This window comes from Lepus europaeus, chromosome 1, assembly GCF_033115175.1.
Source record: "Lepus europaeus isolate LE1 chromosome 1, mLepTim1.pri, whole genome shotgun sequence".
Lineage (NCBI taxonomy): Eukaryota > Metazoa > Chordata > Mammalia > Lagomorpha > Leporidae > Lepus > Lepus europaeus.
Genome location: NC_084827.1, coordinates 117,179,355 through 117,207,260, shown reverse-complemented (window position 1 = coordinate 117,207,260; position 27,906 = coordinate 117,179,355). Strand labels below are relative to the sequence as shown.

Sequence of the window (27,906 nt, the reverse complement as noted above, 5' to 3'; positions counted from 1 at the left end):
ATACCAAAATGAAAATATGATGTCAAGATTTTCTTCATACAGATAAACGCATTTAATTTCTTTAGATGACCTTAACTTACGTGTTTGAGTGAAATGATAACTCAACATTTTAAATATCTTTTACATATATACTGACTTTCACAAAGTGCATCAGAAAATTAAAAAAAAAAACTTCCTGAATTTCAGGAATTCACCAAAAAAAAAAAAAACCCTCTATTCGAATGAACATTTACAAGAAAATAAAAGAGAACACAATCTTTTGAACCCTATTTATACAGATGTTATGAAATACAGAGAAACTGTCGCTAGACTTCCAGTTTAATTTCTCACCTTAAGCCTTTTTTTATGCTTCCCTTTTTAGGAAAAAAAAAAAAGTATCGCAAGTAGACATCAAGCAGGACTTGGAGCATCTTATATATAGGATAATCCGCACAAAGGGTCCGTTCGTTTCGGGTCCCGTCCGTTTGCGAATGTTCCGGTGGTCCTTGGCTGGGCGCTGGCTCGGCGCTCGCACCGGGGAACAGGAGGGCGGCGCGGGCCAGGCGCAGGACTGAGCGTTCCCGGGTCTCGCTCTTCGCTCGGGACGCCTGTGCGAGCGGCGTGTGTGTGTGTGTGTGTGTGTGTGAGTGTGAGAGTGGGCGCGCTCGTGCTTGCGGGTCTCCGGGGATGCGTGTGCGTGAGTGTGTGTCTTTGCGTGTGTAGTTTTAAAAAGTGGTGCTGTCGGAGGACGGTTCGCTTTGTTTCGGGACCACGCGTTCGATTCTCGTCTGGGCGCGGACGGCGGAGGGAAGCTCCTGGCGCGGCGGGCGAGCCACGGCCCCGGAGCCCCGCGCGGCTCCATCTCGCGCGCAGCCCGGGCCGGGGGGGCTTCCCTGGAGCCCCCGCCCTCTCGTCCCCCGCTGGCTCGCCCTCCGAACCTCTCGATCGCTCTCGGTGTCTCTGTTGGCTCGCTCGCGCCTAGGGTCTGGCCTCTAAGAGTCGTTGGGGCCAGACGTGGCTTCCTTGCCTCCCGCAGAGGCGGCCGCCGCCGCCGCAGCCGCCGCCGCTGCCGCAGCCGCTGCCGCCGCAGCCGCCCGGGCGGCACTGACGCCGGAGTCGTGCAGGATGAGGTCGGGGGACTCGGAGCGGGGCGTCTCCAGGTTGCTGGCGTCCGTGTCACTGTCGCTGCCCTTTTTGCCCCCGCCGCCCCCGTTGTGCGTCTTAATGTGTTTGCTCAGGTGGTCGCTGCGCATGAAGCGCTTGTTGCACACCGGACAGGCGAAGCGCTTCTCGCCCGTGTGAGTCCGCAGGTGCCGCTGCAGCTCGTCCGAGCGCGTGAAGCGCTTGCCGCAGAAGAGCCAGTTGCACACGAAGGGCCGCTCGCCCGTGTGCCAGCGCAGGTGCGCCTTCAGGTGCGACGTCTTGCCGTACACCTTGCCGCAGCCCGGGATGTGGCAGCTGTGCAGGCCCTTGCGCCGTAGGCTCGCGCCGGCCGGGCCCAGCCGCTCCGCCTCCTGGCAGTTGGGGCAGTCGCAGGTGGCGCGGCCGGAGTACCGGCGGGCGGAGCGCGCCGAGCTCCCCCCGGCGGCCGCGGCAGCGGCGCCCGAGATCATGGCGCTGGCGGCGGCGGCCGCCACCGCGGCGCTTGAGTCCGAGTAGGAGGGCAGCACCGGCTTGAAGCCGTCCTGGGCCAGCAGGTGCTGGCTGGTGGAGAGCAGGTGCGAGGCGGCGGCGGCCGAGGAGCCGAGGCCCGTGGAGCTGAAGGCCGAGTGCGTGAGCGAGCTGAAGTCGGGGTTGTAGGTGCCCAGCTGCGAGTGCAGCGAGGCCTGGGGGGCGCCCGAGTGCAGCGAGCTCTGCAGCCCCCCAGCAGGGTTCTGCACCTCCAGCCACGACCCCGGGCTGCTGTGCACGTCCCACCACGACGACGCCGCGCCGTTGGTCACCTCGCCCGCCGCCAGCGTCGAGTGGAAGCCTGACTTGTACCAAGACTCGTACGGGTGCGCCATGCCCACGCGGGAATAGAGGCCGTCGGCCGCCGTCGTGTGCACCTTGGAGATGAAGGCCGACTGGCCACCCGCCTCCTGCGGGGACACCCCGGCCGCCGCCGCGGCCGCCGCCGCCGAGTTGGAGAAGAGGCCTCCGTAGTCGCTGCTGAAGGCGGACGACGTGGGCGACGTGGAGGCCAGGCAGAAGGCGCTGTTGGCGGCGCCCGAGCCGCCCGCCAGGCCGCCCGAGCCGCGGCCGCCCGTGGCCACCGCGAAGCCCGAGAGGCTGGAGCCGAGGTTGCAGCTAGACGAGGAGCGCTTCCAGGGGTGGAAGCCGCCTTTGGCGAAGGCGCTCGACTCCGGCAGCGTCGTCAGCGGGCTCGTGTTGCCGATCTTGTTGCAGGTCGCCGCCAGCATGGCCAACGGGGTGGTTCCGAAGCGCGGCTCTTCCTGGAGTAGGGGGAGGGAGGGAGCGAGGAGGAGGAGGGCAGGAGAAAGTGGGGGGAGACACAAAGCGCACCCGTGAGCAGCCCGGTTCCCCCGCGACTGGTCCCCGGGGTGCCGTGGCTCCCGGGCCCGCGCCTCTGAACCACGCGCTCGCAGAGGCGGCGCCACGGCCGGCGCGGGGCAGAGGCGATCCCGAGTGCGAAGGTCCGGGCGCCGCAAAGTTGTTGTTCGGCGAGGCTGAGGATCTAGGACGCCTCCGCTGTCCCGGCTCGCCCTGCCTAGACCCGCACTTGCGCTGTCGCCGTTAGCCCGCGCCTCCGCCAGGAGCCCCCCAGGCACCCTTCCGGGCGAAGCGTGAAGGTAAACACAGCCCCGCGCTTCCGGGGCGCGGGCCGCCGCTAACGCGGCCCGGGGACCCTCGAGACTCGGCGCACTCCTCCCAGGGGTGGCTACGACTCGCCGCTTTTAGAGTGGAAAACGCTGGTTTTAATGTTTACACATTTACACGCTGGTGATGGAAATATTCCGAGGATAAGCAGCCCAGCGACGGATTTCAAAGTCACGGGCGAACTGGCGAGCCGCGGAAACGTAAATGTTTATTAACGTGACTGCACAGACTGCAAGACGATTAAGGCTGTTTTCTGGAAATACCACTGTCGCGTAATTGCAACAATCCCCCAAAGCAGGGGGGGGGGGGGAGATGGGGGGAAGAAGCCTCTGGCTTTTTTCTAAAACCAAAGGACAAGGGACTTGCTTAAGAAATCCTTTTCTTGCACACATCTCCTGGGTTCTACTTACTTAGAAATCAGTCCCGGAAATGTGGAAAGTGCTGAAAGAGCTGGAGCTTGCAGCCCAACAGCAACAGTTTCTTGGCAGCCGCAGACCCCGAGAAGCCATAACGAAAAATGACTGCAGTCGAAACAAGCAAATGCGTTGCCGCGCTTGCGACTTACCCCGAGTATAGACGTGGCCATAGCAGGTCTCTGGGCTGCGTGGCGGGGCCAGGAGCGGGGCTGAGCCTGGCGGCTGCTCGGCAAAATGGCTCGGGTCCCGCGCGGCTCCGGCGTCCCCGCGCTCGCGCCGAGCGGACTCCGGGCTCCCGCCGGCTAAACTCAGCCTAAGTGCGAGGAGCACCCGCTTTGAAGTGCCGCTGGCTGCGCCTCTCGCCCAATGAGGGCGCAGGCCCAGTCGACGGGAGCGGCCCCGCAGCCAATCAGACGTGCCGAGGGGCCCGAGCCCGGGCTGCTGGCGCGTGCCAGTCAAGTCTGCTAGCGAGGACCGGAGGGGGGAGCTGGGGACGGAAAAAATTACAGTGCAATTAAAAATTTACACACACTCACGCACCAAGCCAGGTTTAAGTGCCGTCGAGATGGAGCCGCGAGCCCCCCGGAACAGCCCCCGGGATGTTGCAAGTCAGGGCCGACGGTTCTGCACTCGCCACTTGTGGGAAAGGAGGCGCTGGCAGGGGAGGGGGCCAGGCGGACAGGGAGATGTCAACGCTCACTTTGTGTGTCCCTGCTCCGGGCTGCGAGGCACAACTTCAGCTCGTATCCGTCATTCCGTCTCGTGATTTTACCGGTGTCGATCGTCTTCGACCCAGGTCCTTGCTCCCACTAGGTTCAGCGTTCCTCTGAGTCACAATGAGGAGGGGGCGCGAAAGGACAATTCCGGGAGGAGGGAAGTGGGCCTCTCAGCACAGGTCTACACCCACAGATTCGCCGGGAGGGCCCGGGGCCTGCTGCCTCCCTCCACCCCTCCCCCACACAGCGGTCGAAGTGACTTCCTAATTGTCGCTCTGGCCTCTGACCCGGGGGGTAATACAAGTGCCACTCACGCCAGCAGCTTCTGGTGGTAATTGAGGGCACCCTTTGTACGGTTTCGCCAGCGCCTAGATACCAGGTTAACCCAGTTGTCAAATATGACTAAACAGTGGGACGTGCTGATTATCTGACGGGTTTTAGCTGGGGGCTGGCACGGGGGTGGGAGGCATCAACCCATACAACACGCTGCACGAAGCCGCTTATTTTCACATTGTAACAACTTTGGAAACAGACCCGCTGGAACGGCGTCCGCCCCCGCCGCCACCCCCGCTGAAGCTGCAGCTTGCTCTGCTGTTTGTTTAACCCAGGGAAGATGTGCGTGTCGCCTGGCATCCCGGAGTCGAGTTTGCGGGCCCCACTCCCACTGCAGACCTCTAGGGCCTACAGGAGCCCGGCACTGCACCCTGCTTTTGCAAAGGTGCCGAGGGAGCCCCTGCCGGCCCTGCACCCGCCAGGGCCCGGGGCCAAGCCACACTCGGGCGCCTCCACCTTCCGCAGGCAGGAAGCATCCTGAAGTCTCCCCCAGACCTGGTCGGCGTGAAAAGAGGCGTCCCACGACAGACAAGGGCGTGTCCTCGAGTCCCTCAGCAAGCGCTAAGCCAGCTAGTGTTTCTGGGCTCCGCTTTCTCTTTCTTCTGCGGGGAACCCAGGAGCTGCTTTTGCACCAGGAATACCAGCGCCCTGGGGCAGACCTCGGTACTGGTTGTCATGCAGCACCGAACTCTCCAAACCTGGTGTGTGTGTGTGTGTGTGTACATATATATCATCATGTATGTCTCCGTATACACACACACACACAATCAATCAATCAACATTAAATGTTCGAGTGCAAAAGACGGGTCGAGGAGTGGGGGCAAGTGAGGAGGACATAGAAGTGTGCCCCGGCGTTTCCTCCTTTGCAAGATCTCTCGGCCCAAAAGTACGACCACCGCGGAGCTTCTCTTCAGCCCTGACACGGAGGCTGCTCGCATCCCGGGGCACGCCGCGGGCGGGGAGGGCCATGTGGGTCGCTTTGCTTTTCGTTAGAATACCTCTGCCCAGAATGCTTTCTTTTCTTTTTTCGGTTAAGGTGGCAAAGGCACCAAGGAAATTGTGACTGAGAAAAGGGAGAAGAGAGGAGAGCGAGAAGAACCGTGCATCTCTGCACGCAGCGCCGTGCCCTTCCTTTTCCGCGGCACTGGAGATCGGAGGGGGCGGAGGTGTGAAAACTCCCCAGGGGACGCGAGGTGGAAATCGGGCCGCGGGGAAGAACCGGAAAGCCCGGCAGGGGGACCCAGGAGCCGTTCCCAACAGGTGACTGCCGCCCTGGAAGGAGAGCGGGTCCCCAGCTTCCCGCGGAGTCTCTGCGTCGATTTACTAATAGAGGGATTGTGAGGTGGCAGCGAGGCGTTGCCGACTCACCCGGTGCAGCCCCGGGAGCAGAGGCGCCGAGGTTTCCCCGACCACCTCCTCCCCCACCCCCAGCACACCCTCTTAAGGAAACCTGACGAAGTAATAAATACGACAATCCGAAAAGCCACTTAGCACTGGTGACCCAGAGGGCGGCTCTCGAAGGCACCCCGGGCTCCCGGCGCCCGGCCCGCCCGCCGCAGTCTCCCGCCGAGTCCCAGCTGTCAGAGGCGGACGTGGGCACCGCCGGACTGCGTTGGGCTCACCGGGGCCGCCGCTCAAGTTCGGGAAACCTGCCAGGCCAACGCGGGCCGACACCCAGGCCACCTCGATCCAGGGTGGGACCCCAAGGAAATCTTTCCCAGGAAGTCCAGTTGTTTTTTTTTTTTTTTTCTGACAGATTTTTCCCCCCATCCTCTAAAAAATCTAGTTTTTAAACAAAGATCAATGTGTTATGCTAAAGTGTTGAGCTGACTGTTAAAACATTTGGGGAAATAATGACAATGTAACAAAGGCCTGGTTTGGAGTGAATCATCACCCTTTTAAAAGTTAAAGCAATTTTCAGGAGAATAGCTTTCAGCAAACGCTTTACATTATTCAAAAACGGCCAAATAATGCTCTATTATAGCGCCTGAATGCTGCCAGTCAGCCCCTAAGTGCAATTTGTGCAAAGGCCCCGGTGCCTTATCTCCACTTCTTTATAAAGAGGTGAATATAAAACAATTTCTTCCAAACCCAGACAGAGAGCACGAAAATTGCTTCCCTTTCTGCAATCAGGGCAATTTAACTGGAGTGCAATTAGCACTATTAAATGTCGATTCTGCATAAACAAATCTGACTGAGCAGCGAAAGTGGGGTGAGAACCTCATATACACTGAAACTGATTTTTTAAAATTATGTATCCGGGTCCTTTACAATTGATCCGTGACGTTTTCATCTCGGAATATATTTACATCGTAAATACACTATGGTTAAATCAAATATTTTTTGGCAAAATTCAACGCGAATCCTAATAAAGACGAATAGGGCAATTAAAGGGAAGAGTTCACTTCCTTTGAACAAATATTGTTTCTCCCATCTTGCCTCTCCCGAGAGCTTTGATCTGAGCAACTGCTCAAGTTGCTGTGTTTAGCCGGCAAAGCCGAGGAACAATTCCGTCATTAGCGCTGATCGGGAGGATTGGCGCTCCTCAGCAGCACAGGAAAAGCTTCCCCTGATGCTCGAAGCAGGGCGGCGACCGGTGGCCAGTTATTTTCTGAATAACTCGATCCGGTAGCTGGTTAGGTATTAGGTGGTGGCCCCGGTCTCCCGGGAGCTTTGACCAAGCGCAGAGTTTAGCAGCAGACGCGCAGCACGGGGGTTGGGGGGGGCGGAGTTGGGGCGCCTCGAGGATCTGGGCGGGAGCGGAGGCGCGGGGGGGGGGGGGGGGGGGAGAAGGCAAGGTTCTCTCCTGGCCTGGCTCGCTGCAGTCAATGCCTGGGACACCGGCGTGGGGGTGCGGGTAGGGGGGGTGTGGGGGAGGGAGGGGCAGGGGCTCCTAAAATGCGTTTATCTGACCTGTCCTCCCACCTGCCTTTATTTACTGATTTGCTAAGCCACAGAGCTTCCTTTTTGAATCATTTGTGCAATTAATTATGCTTTTCATTTGCATGATCCACACTAGAGCAGTGATTATCAGGTCAGCTCGGTTTGGGAGTTGGGGAGCTACATTAATAACTGGAGCTTAAAAAATAAAACAAAAACTGTCCCTGTGTATCACCATCTCCTGCCACGGGCCAGGGCCAAGGAAGACCAGTCTCATTCCTGGAGCCTGTTGAGTGGGGTGACTGCTTTGAACAGATGCAGCTTGGCAGTTGTGGGTGAAAATAAAATGCAGTTTTGATTAGAAGGGAACCTTTTACTGTTAACACATATTTATGTTTTTAAAAGCTCGAGTGTTGAGATCAAATAGATCAAGAAAATTAATTGAAAAGTGAGAAACTCTCTCACAGTTTCTGTTGAGCTTTTATTTAATACTTGCTCTAGAATGCCCTCATTCTAGCTCAACCCTTGCAAATAAAAAGGCCAGGAAGAATCAATAAACCAATAGGATTTTCATTTTTTTTTTTTCTACTCCAAAGGTGCCTTTACTAGTTAGAGGTGGTAGCAGATGCAAATCTTTCTTGCTCTGTAAGGTCTGCTGGAGAAATTGAAAAACCCCTCTTCTATTAAGTACAGTCCAAATGTTTGCTACACAACTAATTTTCTGCTGCTAGATGTGTCTGGGACATATATTTTAAGCTTTCCTTGATCTGTTTATCTGAGCCAAAAATGCATTCACAATTAAAGGGAAGCCTCTGGTGTGTCAAAGGAAGGAAGGTGACTGTAGATTGTGTGATGATTTTAATGACTGCAATTATTGGAAGATTATTCAACAGCATCATAGATTTGTTTACTGCATTACTCGGAAACTATGGAGGGGGGCTATTCGGCTTGAGGATGTATCTTCCTCTCCTTCCTCACCAGCCACTGCAGAGGGGGCTTGGACCTAAGCAAAAATGGTGGTCAGTGTTAGTTGTCTCCTCCTCTTTAAGAGCATCTCTACCACAATGATGCACATGGTTATCCAAGCCAATCGCTACAGACATGGAGACATCAAAGGCACCTTGAACTAATCCTGAGGAAAGCCAGCAGAAGCACTCCACCGTGGCCTCAGTTTTACCCTTTGGCCAGTCAGCTCTGGAGGAAGCCTCTAGAACTCTTGCCTCCCCTGCCCCGGGGCTTGCAGAAGGCGCTGCCGCTACGGGATGCTGAGCAGTGCAGGCGTACCCACCTCCAGGAGTCCATACTGCAGAAACTTTGCCTTTTCTTCCTTCCATGTAACACCCCCTTTCCTCCCCTCCATATTATTTCCTGTCATAACTCCCAACGTTGTCCTACTAGAAATAAAAAGAAAATACAGAACTCGAAGCATATCAGTTTGTGACTAAGTTTTTTACTGTACATTCACACATCAGGGATGCAATAAGGAAGGCTTCGTGTCTCACGTTAATGATCCTCAGTCCACCATAATCAATACATTGCAGCGCGGGCTTTGCTCATTAATGAATTAATGATTTGGGGGCGATGTTGTGTGTGTGTGTGTGTGTGTGTGAATAGTAAATGCTGCCGGGAGCATTCCCTCCCCTCCCGTCCCCGAGGCGCTGAGACCGCCGTCAGGGGCTGCCCGCGCTCCGCCGGGGTTCCGCAGCCGCCTGGGCTGCAGCTCACGGTGGACTTGGCTGGAACTGAGGACCTTTCCTCTTGAAACGTGAGCCTGCAGGATTCTGCAAGTGGCAATTAGGAGCCTATTACAAGCCATTAGATTGATCAATGTACCTTAAACAATGCGAATGATTTATAGGGCTGATTCACGCGGGGAAGAAAAAGAAAGCGGGAGGGATGGGGGGGGGGGGACCACTCCACTTCTTTTACATTCGCAGCACCCTCGCGGGGAAGAGCAGGGCCCAGCCTCCTTTCACCATAGCTAAGATCTGATTTACTTAGAAAACTTTGCAGAGCCACAGCTTCCCCGGCTTGTCCGGTGGGTGGCGAGATGCTTGTGCTTCGCCCCTCTCTCGGCTTCCTAAGAAGGCGGGGAGGGGCAGCAGGCGGCCACCGGGACCACCCTGCCCGGGCCGAGGGAAGACCCCGCCCGCAGCGGCCTTGCTGCCCCCTTCTCCTTCCCCAGGGCTGTTCCGGAGAGCGGGCCCGCCTCGCAGGCTGGTGTAGCCGAGTGTTGGGGACCCTCATGGCCTCCTCCTACGGCGGGAACCCAGATCCCTGAGCCCTTGAAGTCTGAAGCGTGACACAGGCCGGAGCCGGGGTCCGAGGTCCTTGCGCGGAAGATTCCTCCCGCTCCTCTACCACGCGAAGGCTCCATCCGAGCCGGGTCCAGCCCTCCCGCAGGGCCCGGCGTCCGTCCGGAGTCGCCTCCTCGACTGCAGGAGCTGCAGGCTTCCCACGACAAGGACACTGCCGCCAGTGTCCCCGGAGCCTGCGAGGGGAGGACAAACGCACTTCACCCGTCCCAGGGGGGGAGGTCCCCTTTGTCTGACCTCCTCCTCCCGAGTCTGCCCGCAGCTCCGTCACAGGGGAAGGGGCAGGCTGGGGAAGAACCCGGGGCAGGGCGCGGGCGACCCTGCCCTGCGGTCCCTCCTCCCTCTTCTCGACCCCAGCCCTCTCCCCCCTCCTCCCTGCCGCCTTCCCTCCGGTCCTCTCACCGCCCGTCTTCTCCCGGCTCCCGCGCCCAGAGGCCTGGGCAGGCGCCGTTTCTCTTCCTGGCCTCAGCGGTTTGGCGGGAAAGGGCTTCGTCCTGGCTTGTTCATGGGTGTCTGGGACGAATCCTTTTGTTTGTGTCTAAATGTGGGATCGGAAGCTTTGTGGGCTGATAATGGGACGCAGAGGGAAGAGAGAAAGAGCGAATAAACACCACGCATGTGTCTTTTGCAGCCCGTCTGCGAGGAGGGCCCAGGATCTGCAAAGCCTCCCAGGTGGATGGCGACTCTGCTGCTCACAGCCAGCTGCGCTCCTCTGTCCTTCCTCGCCACGTCCCCTCTCTTGATTTCTGACTTCGCTTCTCCCGGCCTTCCGGCGCACTGGGAGGCTGAGAAACAGAGCCAGTTCCAAGACCCCAGCGCCCTGAGACTTCCCCGGGAACAGGCCTGCCCTGGGCCCACAGGGCCAAGCTTTCTTGGTCTCAGCCACTCTGGAGCCCAAGGTTAGAGGGTTAGCCAACCCTACCATACACTATGATGTCAAATAGACACCCTTCCAGGTCCAGATGGACACCCTCCAACCCGACCGGCTCTGGGAGTCTTAAATGGCAGGGGGTCGAGGGGCTAGAGGGAGGTCCCGCACACTTAAGACACGTGCGCCTCCCTTGGCTTCCTCTGACCCCCACGCAGAATGTACACTGACGGCACAGCCACACTTACCCGGCACAGGCCAGCGCCGTCCACACTCCGTCGTAGCCAGGGATCAGCAAGGGGGTGACAGTGCCGCGGGGAGGCAGGCGCCAGCTCCAGGTGCTTCCCCGGGAGCAGGGGGTGTTCAAAGCCAGCTGCGAGCTTCCCCACCGGGTGGCCAGCGGCCTCCCCTGCACCTCCCGCAGAGCTCCCTTGCCGCTTCCTGCTCTGCACCCGGCTCGGTATCTCCGCATCTCGGCAGCCGCAGCCCCCGAGCGCCCCTCTCCAAGAAGCCGCCTCTACGCCTCCCATAGGCTCTGTTACATCTGGGATGCATTGCCCCTTAATTGTCAACCCCATCATTGTGATCAAGTGAACGTTGCTAATCTCTACATTTATTGTTTAGGTAAATAGAGGCTGCGTTTAATCAATATCCAGGGCCCCAGCCCTCGCAGCGCCAAGTAACTTAAGTCAACGGTGAAGATTTCAGTGTGTGCGTAATTACAGAGCACGCGGAACATTCACTCCAGCCTAATTCCACATCTCTTCCCCGTCCCCGGGGAGCCGGAGGGAAAAACACGAGGATTCTCCACCCTCTGAGGGACTGAGGGTCGTCTCCTTTGGGGCCAGAAAAGGACTTGGTGGCTATGCCACCAGGCGTCCGGCTCGTGCTCTAGACGGAGCGCGCAGCGGACGCCCGGGCCTGAAACCGGACTAGGGATGCCCCTGCCTTCCCAGAGGCGGGATCCCGCTCTCCGCGCCCCCTCCCTACCACTTGGAAACCCCTCCCCCCCAAATCTGCCACCGCGAGGAGGGCGGTTCCCACCCCCGGGGGCCCCCGGGCGGGAGGGCTGGGGGCGGGGTCGCGGAGGCGAGTTGCCAGGTGCTCCCGACGCCCCGGCCCCCGCGTGCCGGCTGCCTCTCCCCGCCGCAGCTCCGAGCTGCGGAGTTCCCTGCGGGTGGGGGTGGGGAACTCCCGAGAGTGCTGCGCTCGGGCGCCCCGAGCCGGGGCTCTGGGCTCTTCTCCTTAAACAGCTATTGTCTCCTAATTAAGAGGACCTTGGGAGAGGATCAGGATTCGCAGAAGGGGTGGGCGGGCCTAGGGAGGGGGCGGTGCCCTCCTCGCAGCAGCTGGGCGCTGGGAGCGGCCCCGGATTGAGGGCCTCTGGGCCTCCGCTGGGAAGGGGTGAGCTGGGATTCTTCAAGGGGGTTGCGGAGGGAACCTGGCCCCTCCCGACGTCTTGGAGTGGGGCCCAAAGAGCTGACCCTCCGCTTGAGACATAAACATTTCCCCTTAGGCAACTGTCGCCCAGGGTTTCTGTTTGTCCTGGTGCCTCTCTCTCCTCGCTCCATTCCTGAGACAGTTCGACAAAAACAACCAATAACTCCAGTTGTAACCAGACAGTTGCCTCGCCTGGAACTGTCCCTCTTCTGTGTAAGCAGGCTGCTACGGTCGGCTCATCGCTTGAGAGGTTGGGGTATGGAGAGCAGCGTTACACTGTATTACAGCCGGAGCTAGAGTTTAGGGCCCTCACTATTGGATGAAAGCTATTGACTGGTTTTAATTTTTGGAATTGAACTCTCTCTCTCTCTCTCTCTCCCTCCCTCCCTCCCTCCCTCCCTCCCTCCCTCCCTCCCTCTCCCTCTCCCTCTCCCTCTCCCTCTCCTTCTCCTTCTCCCTCTCTCTCCTTTCTTCTTCCTTTAAAAGTTGAATAGCATTTAGAACAAGAGGGAAATTAAACACAAATGTCAATGCAATCCCGAAACGCCTTTTCTTTCTATTATCCCTAAGTCTTCTCTTCGCAGGTCCCAAGCTACTCCCAAATCTGTGACCCTGCTGATCTGATAAGCAGATCTCCTTCCTGGCTACAAACGCCCTTCCAGAGCCATTTCATTGGCAGTGTTCACTTGGCAGTTTCTGGGGCATGGTTGTAAAGGTAGGCAGAGGAAAAGCAAGGCATGAGGGAGCCAGGGCCAAACCATAGGCCCTTTGCAGGTCTCAGAGCTGGGAGCCAGTTAGAGCCCATCCTTTAGTGCTGCGATCTTGGGCACCCCTCAGAACTTGTCAGTTTCTTCTTATCTAAAATAACCTAGTAACTTCAACTTGGAAGGAATGTTAGAAAAGTTAAATAACACGTATCTAGGGAAATTCCTAGCTATGCACTCAATACTTAGAAGTTGGGCTAAAAAAGCTCTCTGTTTCCACTGAAATGGCATTCCCAGCTAAAACGTACTGTGAAGCTAGCTAGAACTTACTAAAGGCAAAGCCAACCATCACAGTGAAACGAGTTTAGTGTTTGTGTGGGCCTAATACAGGCTGGGGTTGGATGAGGATGAACGCAGTGACAACTAACAGCTGCCTGTCTTAGGAGGAAGGTTAGCACCTCCAGTCAGCAGCTTACTTTATGATCTTACTTTCACAGATCTGTCTCATCTTTAATAGTAATAGCCAATATTTATGGAGCAATTATTACATGCCAAGCATTCTGCCAAGTCTTACATATAGCATCTCATTTAATCCACACAACAATCTTGTGAGGTATTACTGATACCTCTCTCTCTCTCTCTCTCTCTCTCTATATATATATATATATATAAATATAATATGTATATATATTTATATATATAGTATATATATTTATTTATATATATAAAGGTTTTACTATGAGGCTGGCCCTATGGCATAGTGGGCTAAGCCTCTGCCTATAGCGCCTGCATCCCATAGGGTGCCAGTTCATGTCCCAGCTGCTCTTCTTCTGATCCAGCTCTCTGCTAATGGCCTGGGAAAGCAGTGAAAGATGGCCCACGTGGGAAGACTCGGAAGACCTGACTCCTCACTTCGGATTGGCCCAGCTCCAGCCATTGTAGCCATCTGGGGAGTGAACCAGCAGATGGAAAACCTTTCTCTATCTCTTCTCTCTGTAACTCTACGTCTCAAACAAATACATAAAATCTTAAAAAAAAAAACACAAGAAAATGGATCTAGGAAAGTTATGTATACATAAATATCAAATTTGAAAAAAAAATTACCATAGAAGATGTTACTATTTAGACTTTTATAGGGTCCGGTGCTGTGGTGTAGTGGGTAAAGCCGTTGCCTGCAGTGCTGGCATCGCATGTGGGTGCTGGTTCGAGTCCCTGCTGTTGCACTTCCAATCCAGCTCTCTGCTATGGCCTAGGAAAACAGTGGTAGATGACCTAAGTCCTTGGGCCCCTGCACCTGTGTGGGAGACCTGGAGGAAGCTCCTGGCTTTGGGTCAGCACAGCTCCAGCTGTGGCAGCCATCTGGGGAGTGACCAGTGGATGGAAGACCTCTCTCTCTCTCTTTGCCCTGCCTCCCTGTAACTCTGACTTTCAAGTAAATAAATAAAATCTTTTTTTTTAAAATAAACTTGTATAAAAGTAGTGAGACTCTTTTAAGGAACTTGTCTATGTTCATCTCCCAGCATCAACGATTGTCAGCTCAAGGCCAAACTTATTTCATGTCTATACCATCCACTTCCTCTTGCCTCATTTTGAAGCAAATCTCAGACTTATCATTTTATTAGAAAATATTTCAGTATGAATCAAAATATCAGAAGTAATAACTAAAAACTCTGTGACACCACATTATATTCAAACTTAAAATCATTTAAAAGCATTTCTTAATATTATAAAAAAACTTATTCAATGTTCAAGTCTCTCCAGTTGTCTCATAATGAATTTTTATTATTAAAAAATCAGTCCTAGATATTCACACATGATATTTGGTTAATATGCCTTATAAGTCTCCCCTATCCTATGGGTCCCTCTTTCTCTCCCTCTTCCTGGAGGCCTCTTTTTTCTTTTCATATTGAGTTTCCCCCTCTTTTTATTTGCTTTAGCACATTTGGTGAAGTCATTCAGTCATTTGTCCTGATATTCTTTTTATAAATGAAGAAACAGGCTCAGCGAGGGTAAAGGAATTTGGTAAGGGGTAGAAAAGAAATTCAGTTTCAGCTGTGTCCGACTCCAGAGTCCAAGCACAATGGCTTTATTATATTCTCTTTAAATCAAGTGATGAAAAGCAAGACACAGGAAAAACACAATCACCCATAAAAGATTTCAGAACATGCATGACTCCCCCAAGTAACCAGTTCCTTCACTAAGTACTCACAGAAAACCGCTCACTTAAAGCCCAGGCAGGGTTTGAAATTTGGGAAGAGAAATTGAAAACAGGATAACGCAGTATCCTCCTTATGTTTTGAATCTGACTAAATAATTCCTGCATGCAAATGTATCCATCACATGAAGGGGTCTTTATTTCCAACAAATATTTAGCAAGGCAAAAACATTTCTTAAACAAATCTACCAATTTGATTTTTCTCTCTTCTGCATTTTCCTCCTGTTCTCCCCTTTTCCTCTGTTCTCCATAGCTAGATAAAGAGGAAACATCTCTTTCAAGTAGTTATTTAAAAATACCAGTCAAATTAACAATTTGGTAGTTTGATATGTGGTATCTGGCTTTCGTTACAATAGTTTTGAAACCACAGTTACCCTAGCAACTGAATACATCTTTTTCTTTAAATTTTTTTTAGCTGTCTGGAAGAGAGAAAAAAAGAAAAAGAAAACTTCTTGCCAGAATTTTCCCATAATAGCTTCCATTAACTGCAGTGACTTCTATTGGAGAGGCCAGCACTGCTGTCTCCTGCTGTCACCAGTCATTCACTGATCTAGCAGATGTTTTGTTTGATAAGGCCAATTTGAGCTTTATAAAACATTTATTTTTTCACCTCCAAGGAGCAAATACCAGTGAGGATGGGATTCATCGTTGATCACTGGATACCATACAAGGGCCTCAACCTGCCAGTGGAGCTTTTAGGTGAGAAGAAAAACTAAAACAAATCTAAAGGCTACATTTAATAAAAGAAGGGGGAAAAAAGAAAAAAAAGAGGGGGGATGGTTAAAGGGCATTAGATCAGTCCTGAGGGACTTAGCAGGAGAAAAAAGTGAGTAGAGGAGCCAATAGTCTACTATGGAATCTTCCTGGAAATATCTGGTTGGTGTGCAGTTGCCAAAGAGGGCGATAATGTTAGTGATAAAAGGGAATGAGAGAAGAAATGATTCTCACTGCATTGAGTTTTGTAGATCTGATCAATCATGTGTTGGTATTTTAAGGGAGTGAAGTAGAGAAGAATCAGCAAGGGGAAAAATGGTGTACATTAGGACTTCCTGGAGCAGCAAGACTCTCTCGCACCATTGGTGAAAACATGCATTTACCAACGAACAAAATCCCCCTTACAATCATGCTGCTAAAGCAGATCTGAGAGTCCTTTAAACTATTTATGAAAAAAGTTTATTATATGCATAATACACACGGCATCTCTTCCTATATGACCCTAGAAATAAGTGCTCAGTGGTTCTCAAAGCAACACATTCTATCTTTCCCATCAAATTAATAAGCTGTTAGCTTTGTATACTAAGATAAATTTATCTTTCAACTCTATCTTCCACAACTTTCCCAAGTACCCTCATAGCTCTAGGTATCTTTTGATTTACACACACACACACACAAATTGAAACTATCTAAATCCTTTCACTTGAATAGAAGTAAGGTTAATTTCAAGACGTGGATCTGGTGTGGGTAAAAGCAAAAGGTGATGTTGGGTGGGTCTGCTCCTGTTAGTAAGATGCCTCTTCTATGAGTGTCACGGGGATTGTTTAGTCATTCTGCAGAAGACCATAAAAAGGAAGGAAGGAAGGGGGGGGGGGAATAGAAAGAGAGAGAGGAGAAAGGGAAGCGGAGGAAGGAGGGAGGAAGGAAGAAAAGTTTTAGAACACACCATGCACAATATAATCGCTCAACAAAATATGAAAGCATGAAATTTTCAGTTCCTGATTTAAATTTTAAAATATTTATTTATTTGAATGGGGGGCAGAGATTGTCCATCCTTTGTTTCGCCCCCCAAAGAGCCAGGGCTCTTGTCTGCAAGAGCAAGGAGCCTGGAACTCAACTGGTGTCTCCCACTGTAGGTAGCAGGGACTCAAGTTCTGGAACCATCATTTGCTGCCTCCCATGCTACAAATCAGCAGGAAGCTGGAACTGGAAGCGAAGTCAAGACTCAACACTGGCGCTCTGATATGGGATGCCAGTGTTCCAAGCAGTCTTTTAACTGCTGTACCAAATGCTTGCCCTAGATTTTATTTTACATTGTCCTATCTAAGTATAATATTTTGACTTGAGGAATTATATTTTGAACCAGGGTAAGAACTACAGACAGAAGGAGAGGGAGAGGGAGAGGGAGAGAGAATGTCAATTGCATTTGCAGAAAATGTAATCTTTCTATCGCAAATTCACCCTGAATTGGGGGTCTTTCGCATTTTGAATTTTTATGCCTTGGCAATAGTTACATATACAACAGAGAGATATCTTGGAAACAGGACCCAAGTCAAAACACAGAATTCATTTTTGTTTCATATATACCTTATATGCAAAGCCTGGAGGTAATTTTATATAAATTTTTAGTGCACCTGCATTTTGACTGCAACTTATTACATAAGGCCAGGTGTGGAATTTTCATTGTGGGATTGTGCCTGTGCTCAAAAAGTTTTGAGTTTTGCAGCATTTTGGATTTTACATTTTCAGGTTAGGGATGTCCCGTCTGTATATGCACACTTCTCTCTAAGGTAAAATAGAAAAAAAAAAAAGAGCTGAGCAATAATATCAGGGCTTTTTCTTAACAACTTGAACCATTAAAGGCACCTACTGCTTCTTTATTGACCATGTGTGAGACCCTGCACCTGGGTTACATTTCCATCCCACCCTTCCACAAGATCTAAAGCTGGAGCCAAGTGGATCTGCAAGGGAAAACCTTGGCTCTGTTAGCAGAAGCAGCAGGAGTGGAGACTGGGAAGGCAAAAAAGTGCTGGTGCGGATGGTTAGTGTAACTATTACAATGCCACTTGGGATGCCCACATCTCATATCCAAGTGCCTGGACTTGACTTCTGGCTCTGCTCCCAGTTCCAGCTTCCTGCTAATTTGTACCTTGGGAGACAGCAGATGGGTCCAGCTGGGTCTCTGCCACCCAAATTGAGTTCCTGGCTCCCGACTTCAGATTAGCCCAACCCTGGCTAATGTTGTGGACATTTGGGAAGTAAACCAGTGGATGGGATATCTCTGCCTTTTTCATCTCTCTGCCTTTCAACTAAGTTAAATTTTTTTTAAAAATGCAATAAGGGGACAGGCACTATGGCACAGAAGGTTAGGCTGCAGGTTGGAACAACAGCACCCCATATTGGAAAGCCAGTTCAAATCCCAGCTACTCTATTTACCAATCAGCTCCCTGTTAATGTGCCTGGGAAGCTGCAGATGATGGCTCAAGTACTTGGCTTTCTGCCACCCGTTTGAGCTGAGAGTCCAGGATGAAGTTCCTGATTCATGGTTTCCTGGTTTTAGTCTGGCCCAGCCCCAGCCATTGCAACCATTTGGAGAGTGAACCAGTGGATGGAAGATATCTCTCTCTCTCTCTCTGACCCTCTCTCTGTCACTTTGTCTTTCATATGAATAAATATTTTTTAAAAATGAGAAATATCTACTATAGATGACATAAAGACAAGTTAATATGTATTAGATATAAGAGCTAAAGAAATCTGGAATGAAGGATTACTCTGAAATGGTTAAGCACCAGTAACAATAGACATTCACTTCTAGAAGTGTGTGGTAGGGGCCAGCACTGTGATGTAGTGGGTTAAACTGGCGCCTGCGATGCCAGCATCCAATATGGGTGCTGGTTCAACTCCTGGATGCTCCACTTTCAATCCCACTTACTGCTAATGGGCTGGGAAAAGCAGCAGCAGATGGTATGGGTCCCTGAACCCACATGGGAGACCCAGAAGAAGCTCCTGGCTCCTGGCTTTGGCCTGGCCCAGCCCCATCTGATGTGGACATTTGGGAAGTGAACCAGTAGATGGAACCCTGCATTTCAAAAAATAAAATAAAATAAATCTTTAGAAAAAAGTGTGTGGTAGATTCTGCTCTTGTTTCATTTTCTTTTCTCTTTTTAAACACATTTTTTTTTATTTCGAAGTAATTTCAGGCTTACAGGAAAATTGCAAGAATCATAAAAAGAGGAACCAGATTGTGGCACAGTGGATTAAGCTGTCACCTGTGACACTGGCATCCCATATGGGAGCACCAGTTTGAGTCCTGGCTGCTCCAATTCTGATTCAGCTCCCTGCTGGTGTGCCTGGGAAAGCAATGGAAAATTGAGCTCCTACCATTCATGTGGGAGGCAAGGAGGAATTCCTGGCCTCTGGCTTGAGCCTGGCCCAGCCTGGCTGTTGAGGCCATTTGGGGAGTAAATCAGTAGATGGAAGATGTTTCTTCCTCTCTCTCTGATGCTCTGCCTTTCAAATAAACATATACATCTTAAAAAATCATTCAAAGAAACATTATATCAGATTTTAACATTTTTATCATTTGTTTTATTATCCTATCAAAAGATTCAGATTTACAGTGAAGATGGTATGCTTGGTTTGAGATTAGCTAACTTTGAGGTAACAGGATTTTCAAGTAGGAAAGTTGAGGAGACCTTTGAGGTCAAAGGCCTCTAATTCAAGGGAGAGACTATTCATAAAGATAAAAAGTTAAAGAAAACACTAAATAAGACTAACTAGGCTGAGGACATGACTTCTGGGGAAAAGCCTTGTTCTGAAAGATGAAAGCTCGTAGTTCAGACCAAGAAAAAGGCATGTACTTTCTTTCTTTTTTTTTTTTTTTAGAAAACTTTTATTTAATAAATATAAATTTTGAAAGTACAACTTTTGGATTATAGCGTTCCCCCCCTCAACCTCCCTCCCACCCACAAACCATCCCATCTCCTACTCCCTCTCCCATCCCATTCTTCATCAAGATTCATTTTTAATTATCTTTATATACAGAAGATCAACTTAGTATATACTAAGTAAAGATTTCAACAGATTGCACCCACACAGACACACACAAAGTATAAAGTACTGTTTGAAGACTAGTTTTACCATTAATTCGCATAGTACAATACATTAAAGACAGAGATCCTACATGGGGAGCAAGGGCACAGTGACTCCTGTTGTTGATTTAACAATTGACACTCCTATTTATGGTGTCAGTGATCACCTGAGGCTCTTGTCATGAGCTGCCAAGGCTATGGAGGCCTTTTGAGCTCGCTGACTCTGATCATATTTAGACAAGGCCATAATCAAAGTGGAAGTTCTCTCCTCCCTTAAGAAAAAAGTACCTCCTTCTTTGATGGCCCGTTCTTTCCACTGGGATCTCACTCACAGAGATCTTTCATTTAGGTCACTTTTTGCCATGGATCTTGGCTTTCCAAGGACATGTAATTTCTATTTATTTATTTATTTATTGACAGGTAGAGTTACACAGTGAGAGAGAGAGACAGAGAGAAAGGTCTTCCTTTTGCCATTGGTTCACCCCCCAAGTGGCCACCACAGCCAGAGCGCAGCTTGGATCTGAAGCCAGGAGCCAGGTGCTTCCTCCTGGTCTCCCATGTGGGGGCAGGGCCCAAGCACTGGGCCATCTTCCACTGCACTCCCGGGTCACAGCAGAGAGCTGGACTGGAAGAGGAGCAACTGGGACAGAATCCGGCGCCCCGACCGGGACTGGAACCCGATGTGCTGGCGCCACAGGTGGAGGATTAGCTTAGTGAGCCGCGGCGCCAGCTAAGGGCATGTAATTTCAATGAAATTTATTATACAGTTATATCCAGGGGGAAATTTACAGAAAATGAAAAATTATTATTATTATTATTATGGATTTTAGGTAATTTACATGTTTTAGTTACTAAAGTTGTGAAACAAACTACCCTAAAATTTAGTGGAATAAATAATCATTTTATCATGATCACGGATTTTGTATATTTGGAATTCAAGTAGGGTACAGTGGATAATTTGTGTTAGTGCTATCATACCTGAAGTTGCAACAAGAAAGACTCAAAGGCTAGGGGTGGTCGGCATTTGGGGGCTGGAATCTTCACTCACAGACCTGGCAGGTGGTGATGACCATCAGCTGGGACACCCACCACGTGGTCTTTCTGTGTGGGCTAGTTTGCGCTTCCTCGTGGCACATATCTGAATTCCTACAGTGAGTGTCCCAAGAGAGCAAGTTGGAATACTTGGCATTTTTGCTATCTAACCTTAAAATTGTCACTTTCCCAAACTCTCTTGATTGAGGCAGTCACAAGCATTTGCTTAGGTTTAAGGGGAAAGGACATATACTCTACCTTTCCATGGTAACAGTGTTAAGGCCATATTGTAAAAAGAAATCTTGGGACACAACATGTTATTTCAGCCATTTTTGGGAAATACAGTCTTTAATAATGTAGGTATGAATGGTTTCCAAAATGTTCATGGAAATAAGTTCTAAAAATTGTGCATAAATTACAAAATATTTTTGCATCACAATTTCTTAACTTCTATTATTTAAAATATTTATTTATTAGAGAGAGAGAGTGAGAAAGAGTATGTGTGTGTGTGTATGTGCTCCCATTTGCTGGCTTACTCCCCAAATGTCCACAACAGATAGGACTAGGACAGGATTGAAGCCTTGAGCTGGGAACTCAATCCAGGTCTCCCTCATGGGTTATAGGAACCACACTACTAGCATCGTCTGCTGCCTCCCATGGTGTGTATTAGCAGGAAGCTAAAGTCAGGAGTGGAGCCAGGATTTACACCCAAACACTCCAATATGGACTGTGGGTATCCCAACTAGCATCTTATTTACCAGGCCAAACCCCTGCCTCTAAAGTTATCTCTTTTTTAAAAAAAAGACTTATTTTATTTATTTGGAAGGCAGAGCTACAGAGAGAGGGAGAGATAGAGAGAGAATTTCCATTTGCTGGTTCATTCCCCAAATGGCCACAGTGGCCAGGACTGGGCCAGGCTGAAGCCAGAAGCCAGGATCTAATTCCCAGTCTGCCATATGGGTGGACCATCTTCCACTGCTTTCCCAGACACATTAGCGGGAGCTGGATCAGAAGTAGAGCAGCTGGGACCTGAACCAGCAGCCATATGGGACATCAGGGTTGCAGGAGCAACTTAACACATTCTGCCACAATACATTCCCCTAAACTTATCTTTTAATTCCATTTTCAATAACTTTTTGAAGCATTCACATAGATACATTTAAGTATAAAGGACTCTTCCTGAGCACAGAGGATTGACATCTGAGAGTTATTTTTAAAAACATGTTTTTAATTTATTTGAGAAGCAAGGGGAGAGAGAAAGAGAAAAAGAGAGAGAGAGAGAGAGAGAGGAAGAGAGAGAGAGATTGTTCCAATTCACTGTTCACCCCTTAGTGCCTGAAAAGGCTACAGGTAGGCTGAGGCCAGAGCCAGGAGCTGGAAACACAATTCCTGTCTCCTGAATGGGTGGCAGGACCCTAATTACTTGAGCCATCACCATTGCTTCCCAAAGTCTGCACTGGCAGGAAGCCAGATTCAGGAGCCAGAGCTGGGAATTGAACCCAGGCACTCCAATGTGGGATGTGGATGTTTAAACACTAGGTTAATCACTTGTTCCTGAAAGTTAAATTTTACAGTCTTTAGTAGTAGTTGGAAAGTAAAGTCTCCCCTCAAAGACTGAGATGTAAAGCATGGTTTTACATATTTCTTTATGCATTTCTTTTACCTCTGTTAGGAGTTATTTTCTACTAATTTCTTTTTAGAAAACATTTATTTATTTATCTATTTGAAAGACAGAGTTACAGAGAGAGAAGGAGAGACACAGAAAGAGACAGAGTGACCTTCCATTTGCTGGTTCACTTCCCACATGGCCACAACTGCCAGGCTGGGCCAGGCTAAAACCAGGAGCCTAAAACTCCAACAGGATCTCCCATGCTGTCTTCTGCTGCTTTCCCAGGTACATTAGCTGGGAGCTGGACTGGAAGTGGAGCAGCTGGGACTGGAATTGGTATTCATATGGGATGCCGGTATTGCAGGCATTGGCTTAAGCTACTCTACCACCATTCTGGCACCTCCATTAATTTCTTAAAAAGATAAGATTTTCTATGCTTGGTTAACATTTCACTTTCACATGTATAGTTTAGTAAGGTACATTACATTTTTTTAAACTTTCTATGAGAAGGTGAATGGCAGCAAGTCCAGAATTACCAAATCCACAGCATTTGGCCTAAAACACTGCAATTGAGGGTGTTCAGCTAATAACTCAATCACTCACATTTCCTTAAAATAAAACTCGATAGACTGCTTGAATAGAGAATTATTGGTAATAGGAATAAGTAATGTGCAGTCTCTAAGTTCTGAATTCCCTTTTATTATCTTCCATTTGGTGACACCATCCAAAGGGTTGGAATATTGAAAATCAGCCTTCATCTCTGAAAGAAACATTAATACTTTTTGTTGTTGCTTTGACTCCTTTTCCTTTAAAAAAAATGAAAAGGGACTGAGCAAATGTCCTAATGTTTGGTTAACAAATTAAAAACCCATGTTAAAATACTTCAGGATCCTGGTCCTGTTTTGTTATGTCATCAGGGGTTGATTTACCAGCTGTAAAATTACATAAGAAACCTTTTAAATGTAGAACTGTTGACAATATTTGAACTTCTGTACATACACTGTGATCTCCTGATAATGACTACATCAGTTGTGACAGCTCACTGTAGTTCACCCAGACCAGGATGTGTTTTCAGAGATGTGAAACAGGTCAGAGGGCGGGGCTTGTTTCAGTACTCAGTGCGTATTCCTTCTTCAACAGTTCAGGCCTTTACCAGGTTTCTCTAGAGTTTTTCTGCAAACCTTTAAAACAAACCGCTTCTTTTTTTTTTGACAGGCAGAGTGGACAGTGAGAGAGAGACAAAGTTCTTCCTTTTTGCCGTTGGTTCACCCTCCAATGGCCGCCGCGGTAGGTGCGCTGCGGCCAGCGCACCGCGCTGTTCCGATGGCAGGAGCCAGGTGCTTCTCCTGGTCTCCCATGGGGTGCAGGGCCCAAGCACTTGGGCCATCCTCCACTGCACTCCCTGGCCACAGCAGAGAGCTGGCCTGGAAGAGGGGCAACCGGGACAGGATCGGTGCCCCGACCGGGACTAGAACCCAGTGTGCCGGCACCGCAAGGCAGAGGATTAGCCTAGTGAGCCGTGGCGCCGGCCAAAACAAACCACTTCTTTTAAGAATGAATATGATATATTTAGGTAACCTATCAAATTAGAAGGCAGAAAAGGGGGTGGGCATTTGGCTTAATGGTTGACACTGCTTGGTACTCCTGCATCCTATCAAATCCCAGCGCCTGGGTTTGAGTCCTGGCTCAGCTCCCAGTTCCAGCTTTCTGCTAATTTGTACCCTGGGAGGTAGCTGGTGATGGCTCAAGTAATCAGGCTTGCCACCCACATCAGAGACCTGGATTGCGTTCTCAGCTTCTAACTTTGGACTGGCTCAGCCCTGTTGAAGGCATTTGGGAAGTGAACAGATGAAAGATTTCTCTCTCTCTCTCTCTCTCTCTCTCTCTCTGTCTCTCTCTCTCCTCATTCAGATTAAATACATAAGCAGTAAAAAATAAAAGAACACTCCTAGGAACTTTACTTATGTATTCAGTTAATATCTCCCATACTAGAATTTGCTCACACAGCAATGTGTAGCTGTAAGGAAGGCTGGGAAATACAGCCTTTACACATCATGTAATGATCATGTTTCTTGCTAAAAATTCTGTAACTAAGTGTTGTTGTTTGGACTTTTTAAAAAGTTTATTTTTATATTTATTTGAAAGGTAGAGTGACAGAGAGAGAAAGAGAGTTGGGTAGCGGGGAGAGATCTTTCATTTGTTGGTTCACTCCCCAGATGTCTCCAAATGTCCACTAAAGCTGATGCTGGGCCAAAGCCAGGACCCTGGAACTTCAGATGAGTTTCCCACATGAGTGGCAGGGACCTAAGCAGTAGATCTATCAATTGCTATCCCCAGGGTGTGCATTAGCAGGAAGCTGGATCAGAAGTGGAGGAGGGATTTGATCCCATGCACTCCCATATGGGAAGCTGTTGTCCCAAGCAGTGGGATTGTTGTACCATAATGACTGCCCCTGTTTGAACATTTTTGTCTCTTTCACATTCATGCTTTAGAAGCTTAATCACCAACACTGTTGAAAAGTGGGGCCTAATGGAAGGTGCTTAGGTCTAAACACTATACCTCCACGGATGTATTAATGCTGCTATGAAAAGAGGTTGCAGGAGTGGGCTCCTTCTTTAACTCTTGCCAGGTGAGAAACAGCATTCTTCCCCTCTGGAGGATGCAGCATTCAAGGTGTCATCTTGGAAGGAAGGGGAAACCAGGTGCTTGCAAAACCTACCAGTACTTCATTTTTTTTTTTTTAAAGATTTATTTATTTATTTGAAAGTCAGAGTTACACAGAGGAGAGGCAGAGAGAGAAAGAGAGAGGTCTTCCATCCAATGGTTCACTCTCTAGTTGGCCGCAACGGCCGGAGCTGCATCGATCCGAAGCCAGGAGCCAGGAGCCAGGAGCTTCCTCGGGGTCTCCCACTTGGGTGCAGGGGCCCAAGGACTTGGGCCATATTTCACTGCTTTCCCAGGCCATAGCAGAGAGCTGGATCAGAAGTGGAGCAGCCGGGTCTCGAACCGGTGCCCATATGGGATGCCGGAACTTCCGGCCAGGGTGTTAACCCATTGTGCCACAGTGCCGGCTCCTAGTACTTCATTTAAAAAAATTTTTTTGGGCCGGCGCTGTGGCTCAATAGGCTAATCCTCTGCCTGTGGCGCCGGCACACTGGGTTCTAGTCCTGGTCGGGGCGCCGGGTTCTGTCCCGGTTGCTCCTCTTCCTGTCCAGCTCTCTGCTGTGGCTTGGGAGTGCAGTGGAGAATGGCCCAAGTCCTTGGGCCCTGTGCCTGCATGGGAGACCAGGAGAAGCACCTGGCTCCTGGCTTCGGATCAGCATGGTGCGCTGGCCGCAGCGGCCATTGAGGGGTGAACCAATAGAAAAGGAAGACCTTTCTCTCTCTCTCTCTCTCTCTCTCTCTCTCACTGTCCACTCTGCCTGTCAAAAATAAATAAATAAATAAAATTTAAAAAAAAATTTAGGGGGGGACCCGTGCTTTGGCATAGCAGGTAAAGTCACCGCCTGCAATGCTGGCATCCCATATGGCCGCCAGTTCACGTTCTGGCTGCTCCACTTCTGATCCAGCTCTCTGCTATGGCCTGGGAAAGCAGCAGAAGATGGCCTAAGTCCTTGGGCCCCTACACTCTTGTGGGAGACCCCGAGGAAGCTACTGGCTCCTGGATTTGGATCAGCACAGCTCCAGCCATTGCGGCCAGTTGGGGAGTGAACCAGTGATGGAGCCCCCCCCCCCCCTTTCTCTCTCTGTGTAACTCTGCCTTTCAAAAAATAAATAAATCTTAAAATTTATTTTTAACATTTTTAAGTTCATCCATGTTGTAGTATGTGTCAATATTTTATTCCTTTCTATGACTGAAAATTATTCAACTTCATGTACACACTATAGTTTGCCCATTTATCTGTGGTTAGACATTTTTTTAAAGGATTTATTTATTTGTTTGTTTGTTTGAAGATAGAGTTAGAGAGAGAAAGCTTGAGAGAGAGAGAGAGAAATAGAAAGAGATCTTCTACCTACTAGTTCACTCCCCAAATGTTTGCAATAGCTAGGGCTGGGTTAGGTGGAAGTCAGGAGCAGGGAACTCAGTCTAGGTCTCCCATGTAGGTGGATGGCAGGAACCCAACTACTTGAGCCATCACTCACTGCCTCCCAGGGTATGCATTAGCAGGAAGCTGGAATTGGAAGCAGAGCTGGGACTAGAACCAGGCACTTCAATATATAGGATGTAGGTACCTCAAGTAGCAACTTAACTTCTGTGCCAAATGCCCTCCCCACTCCTTTTTAAAAAAAGTTTTGTTTGGGGGCTGGCACTGTGGCATAGTGGGTTAAGTGCTGCCTGAAGTGCTGGCCTCCCATGTGGGCATTGGTTCAAGTCCTGACTGCTCCACTTCCAATCCGGCTCCCTGCTAATGTGCCTGGAAAGGCAGTGGAAGATGGCCCCTAGACTCATGTAGGGGATTGGGAGGAAGCTCCTGGCTTCTGGCTTTGGCCTGGCCCATCCCATACCATTGTGGTCATTTGGGGAGTGAACCAGTAGATGGAAGACCTATCTGTCTTTACCTATTTCTGCAACTCTGTCTTTCAAATAAATAAAATAAAATTTTAAAAAGTTTTATTTATCTTACAGAGTTTATCTAAAATGCTAATTTTTACCTCCTTGAAAGGCAAAGTGAGTGAGAGAGAAAGAGATCTTCCAGTTGGTGGTTCACTCCCTAAATGCCCACAGCTGTTAGGGGTGGGCCAAGCTGAAGCCAGAAGCTGGCAATTCCATCCAGGTCTCCCATGTGGATGGCAGGGACCAGAGCACTTGGGCCATCATCTGCTGCCTCCCAGGGTTCATTAGCAGGAAGCTAGATTGGAAGCAGAGGATCTAGGCCTTCAACCAGCACTTCAATATGGGATGCCCCAGGTGCCTGTTGTTCCACAATATCTGCCCTAGTGCTAGTATTTTTCATATTGTTTACATAAATAACCAAGATAAAAATTTCTAAACCTAAATGATAACATCAGTTCCTGCAGCCTTGGCTAATTCATTTAATATTTCTTTTGAGTCTTAGTTTCTTCATAGATAAAATGCAGATGATACTACCACCCTAACTAGTTAACAGCATGACAGTGAAGGTCAAATATAAAAATGCCCGTGAAATTGCTTCAGAACCTACAATGTAGTACAGTGTCCCATACTGTTGATGATGTGCTTTCTGTCTTTTGTTATCATTCTTTTTAAAAAAGATTTGTTACAGAGAGGCAGAAGCAGAGAGAGAGAAAGTCTTCTATCCACTGGTTCACTCCCCAGATGGCCACAACGGGCCAACCTGAAGTCAGGAGCCACGAGCTTCTTCCGGGTCTTCCACATGGGTGCAGAGGCCCAAGCACTTGAGCCATCTTTGGCTGCTTTCCCAGGCTATAGCAGAGATCTGGATCGAAAGTAGAGCAGCCAGGACCTGAACTGGAGCCCATATGGATGCAGGCGGTGGCTCTGCCTGCTATGCCACAGCGCTGGCCCCTTCTTATCATTATTAATGTGAGAGCTGAGGCTACGTTAGATTATTCACTACTATATTTCCAGCAACTAATAAAATTCCTGGCACATAATAAATATAAAATACATGTTTAATGAGTACAAAAATATGAAAAATCTTATCTGAAATTGACACGGACTCAAAATGATAAAAGAGACTTGGTAAATCATGCAATAATCTCATGTTACAAATGGGGAAATTGAGGCACAGAACAATTAAATGACCAATCTAAGATCACAAAGATTAGATAGA

At 49.6% G+C, this 27,906-nt stretch overlaps 1 protein-coding gene across 1 annotated transcript; it reads right to left on the bottom strand.

Annotated features, from left to right (window-relative positions):
- Nucleotides 1-971: 971 nt before the first annotated feature.
- SP9 (Sp9 transcription factor) lies at nucleotides 972-3,393 on the bottom strand. The gene is made up of 2 exons (XM_062200488.1): nucleotides 3,365-3,393; nucleotides 972-2,414 (listed from the first exon to the last, which is right to left on the bottom strand). Exons 1-2 carry the CDS (start codon nucleotides 3,383-3,385, stop codon nucleotides 972-974), a joined length of 1,464 nt encoding a protein of 487 aa, XP_062056472.1. The 5' UTR covers nucleotides 3,386-3,393.
- Between the last annotated feature and the right edge of the window lie 24,513 nt (nucleotides 3,394-27,906).

What these genes read in the sequence shown, in the direction of transcription:
- SP9 (XM_062200488.1), bottom strand. Translation starts at nt 3,385, where the DNA reads ATGGCCACGTCTATACTCGGG. An exon ending in TGGCCACGTCTATACTCGGG is followed by an intron (nt 2,415 to 3,364) that starts GTAAGTCGCAAG and finishes CCCCTACTCCAG; the next exon opens with GAAGAGCCGCGCTTCGGAAC.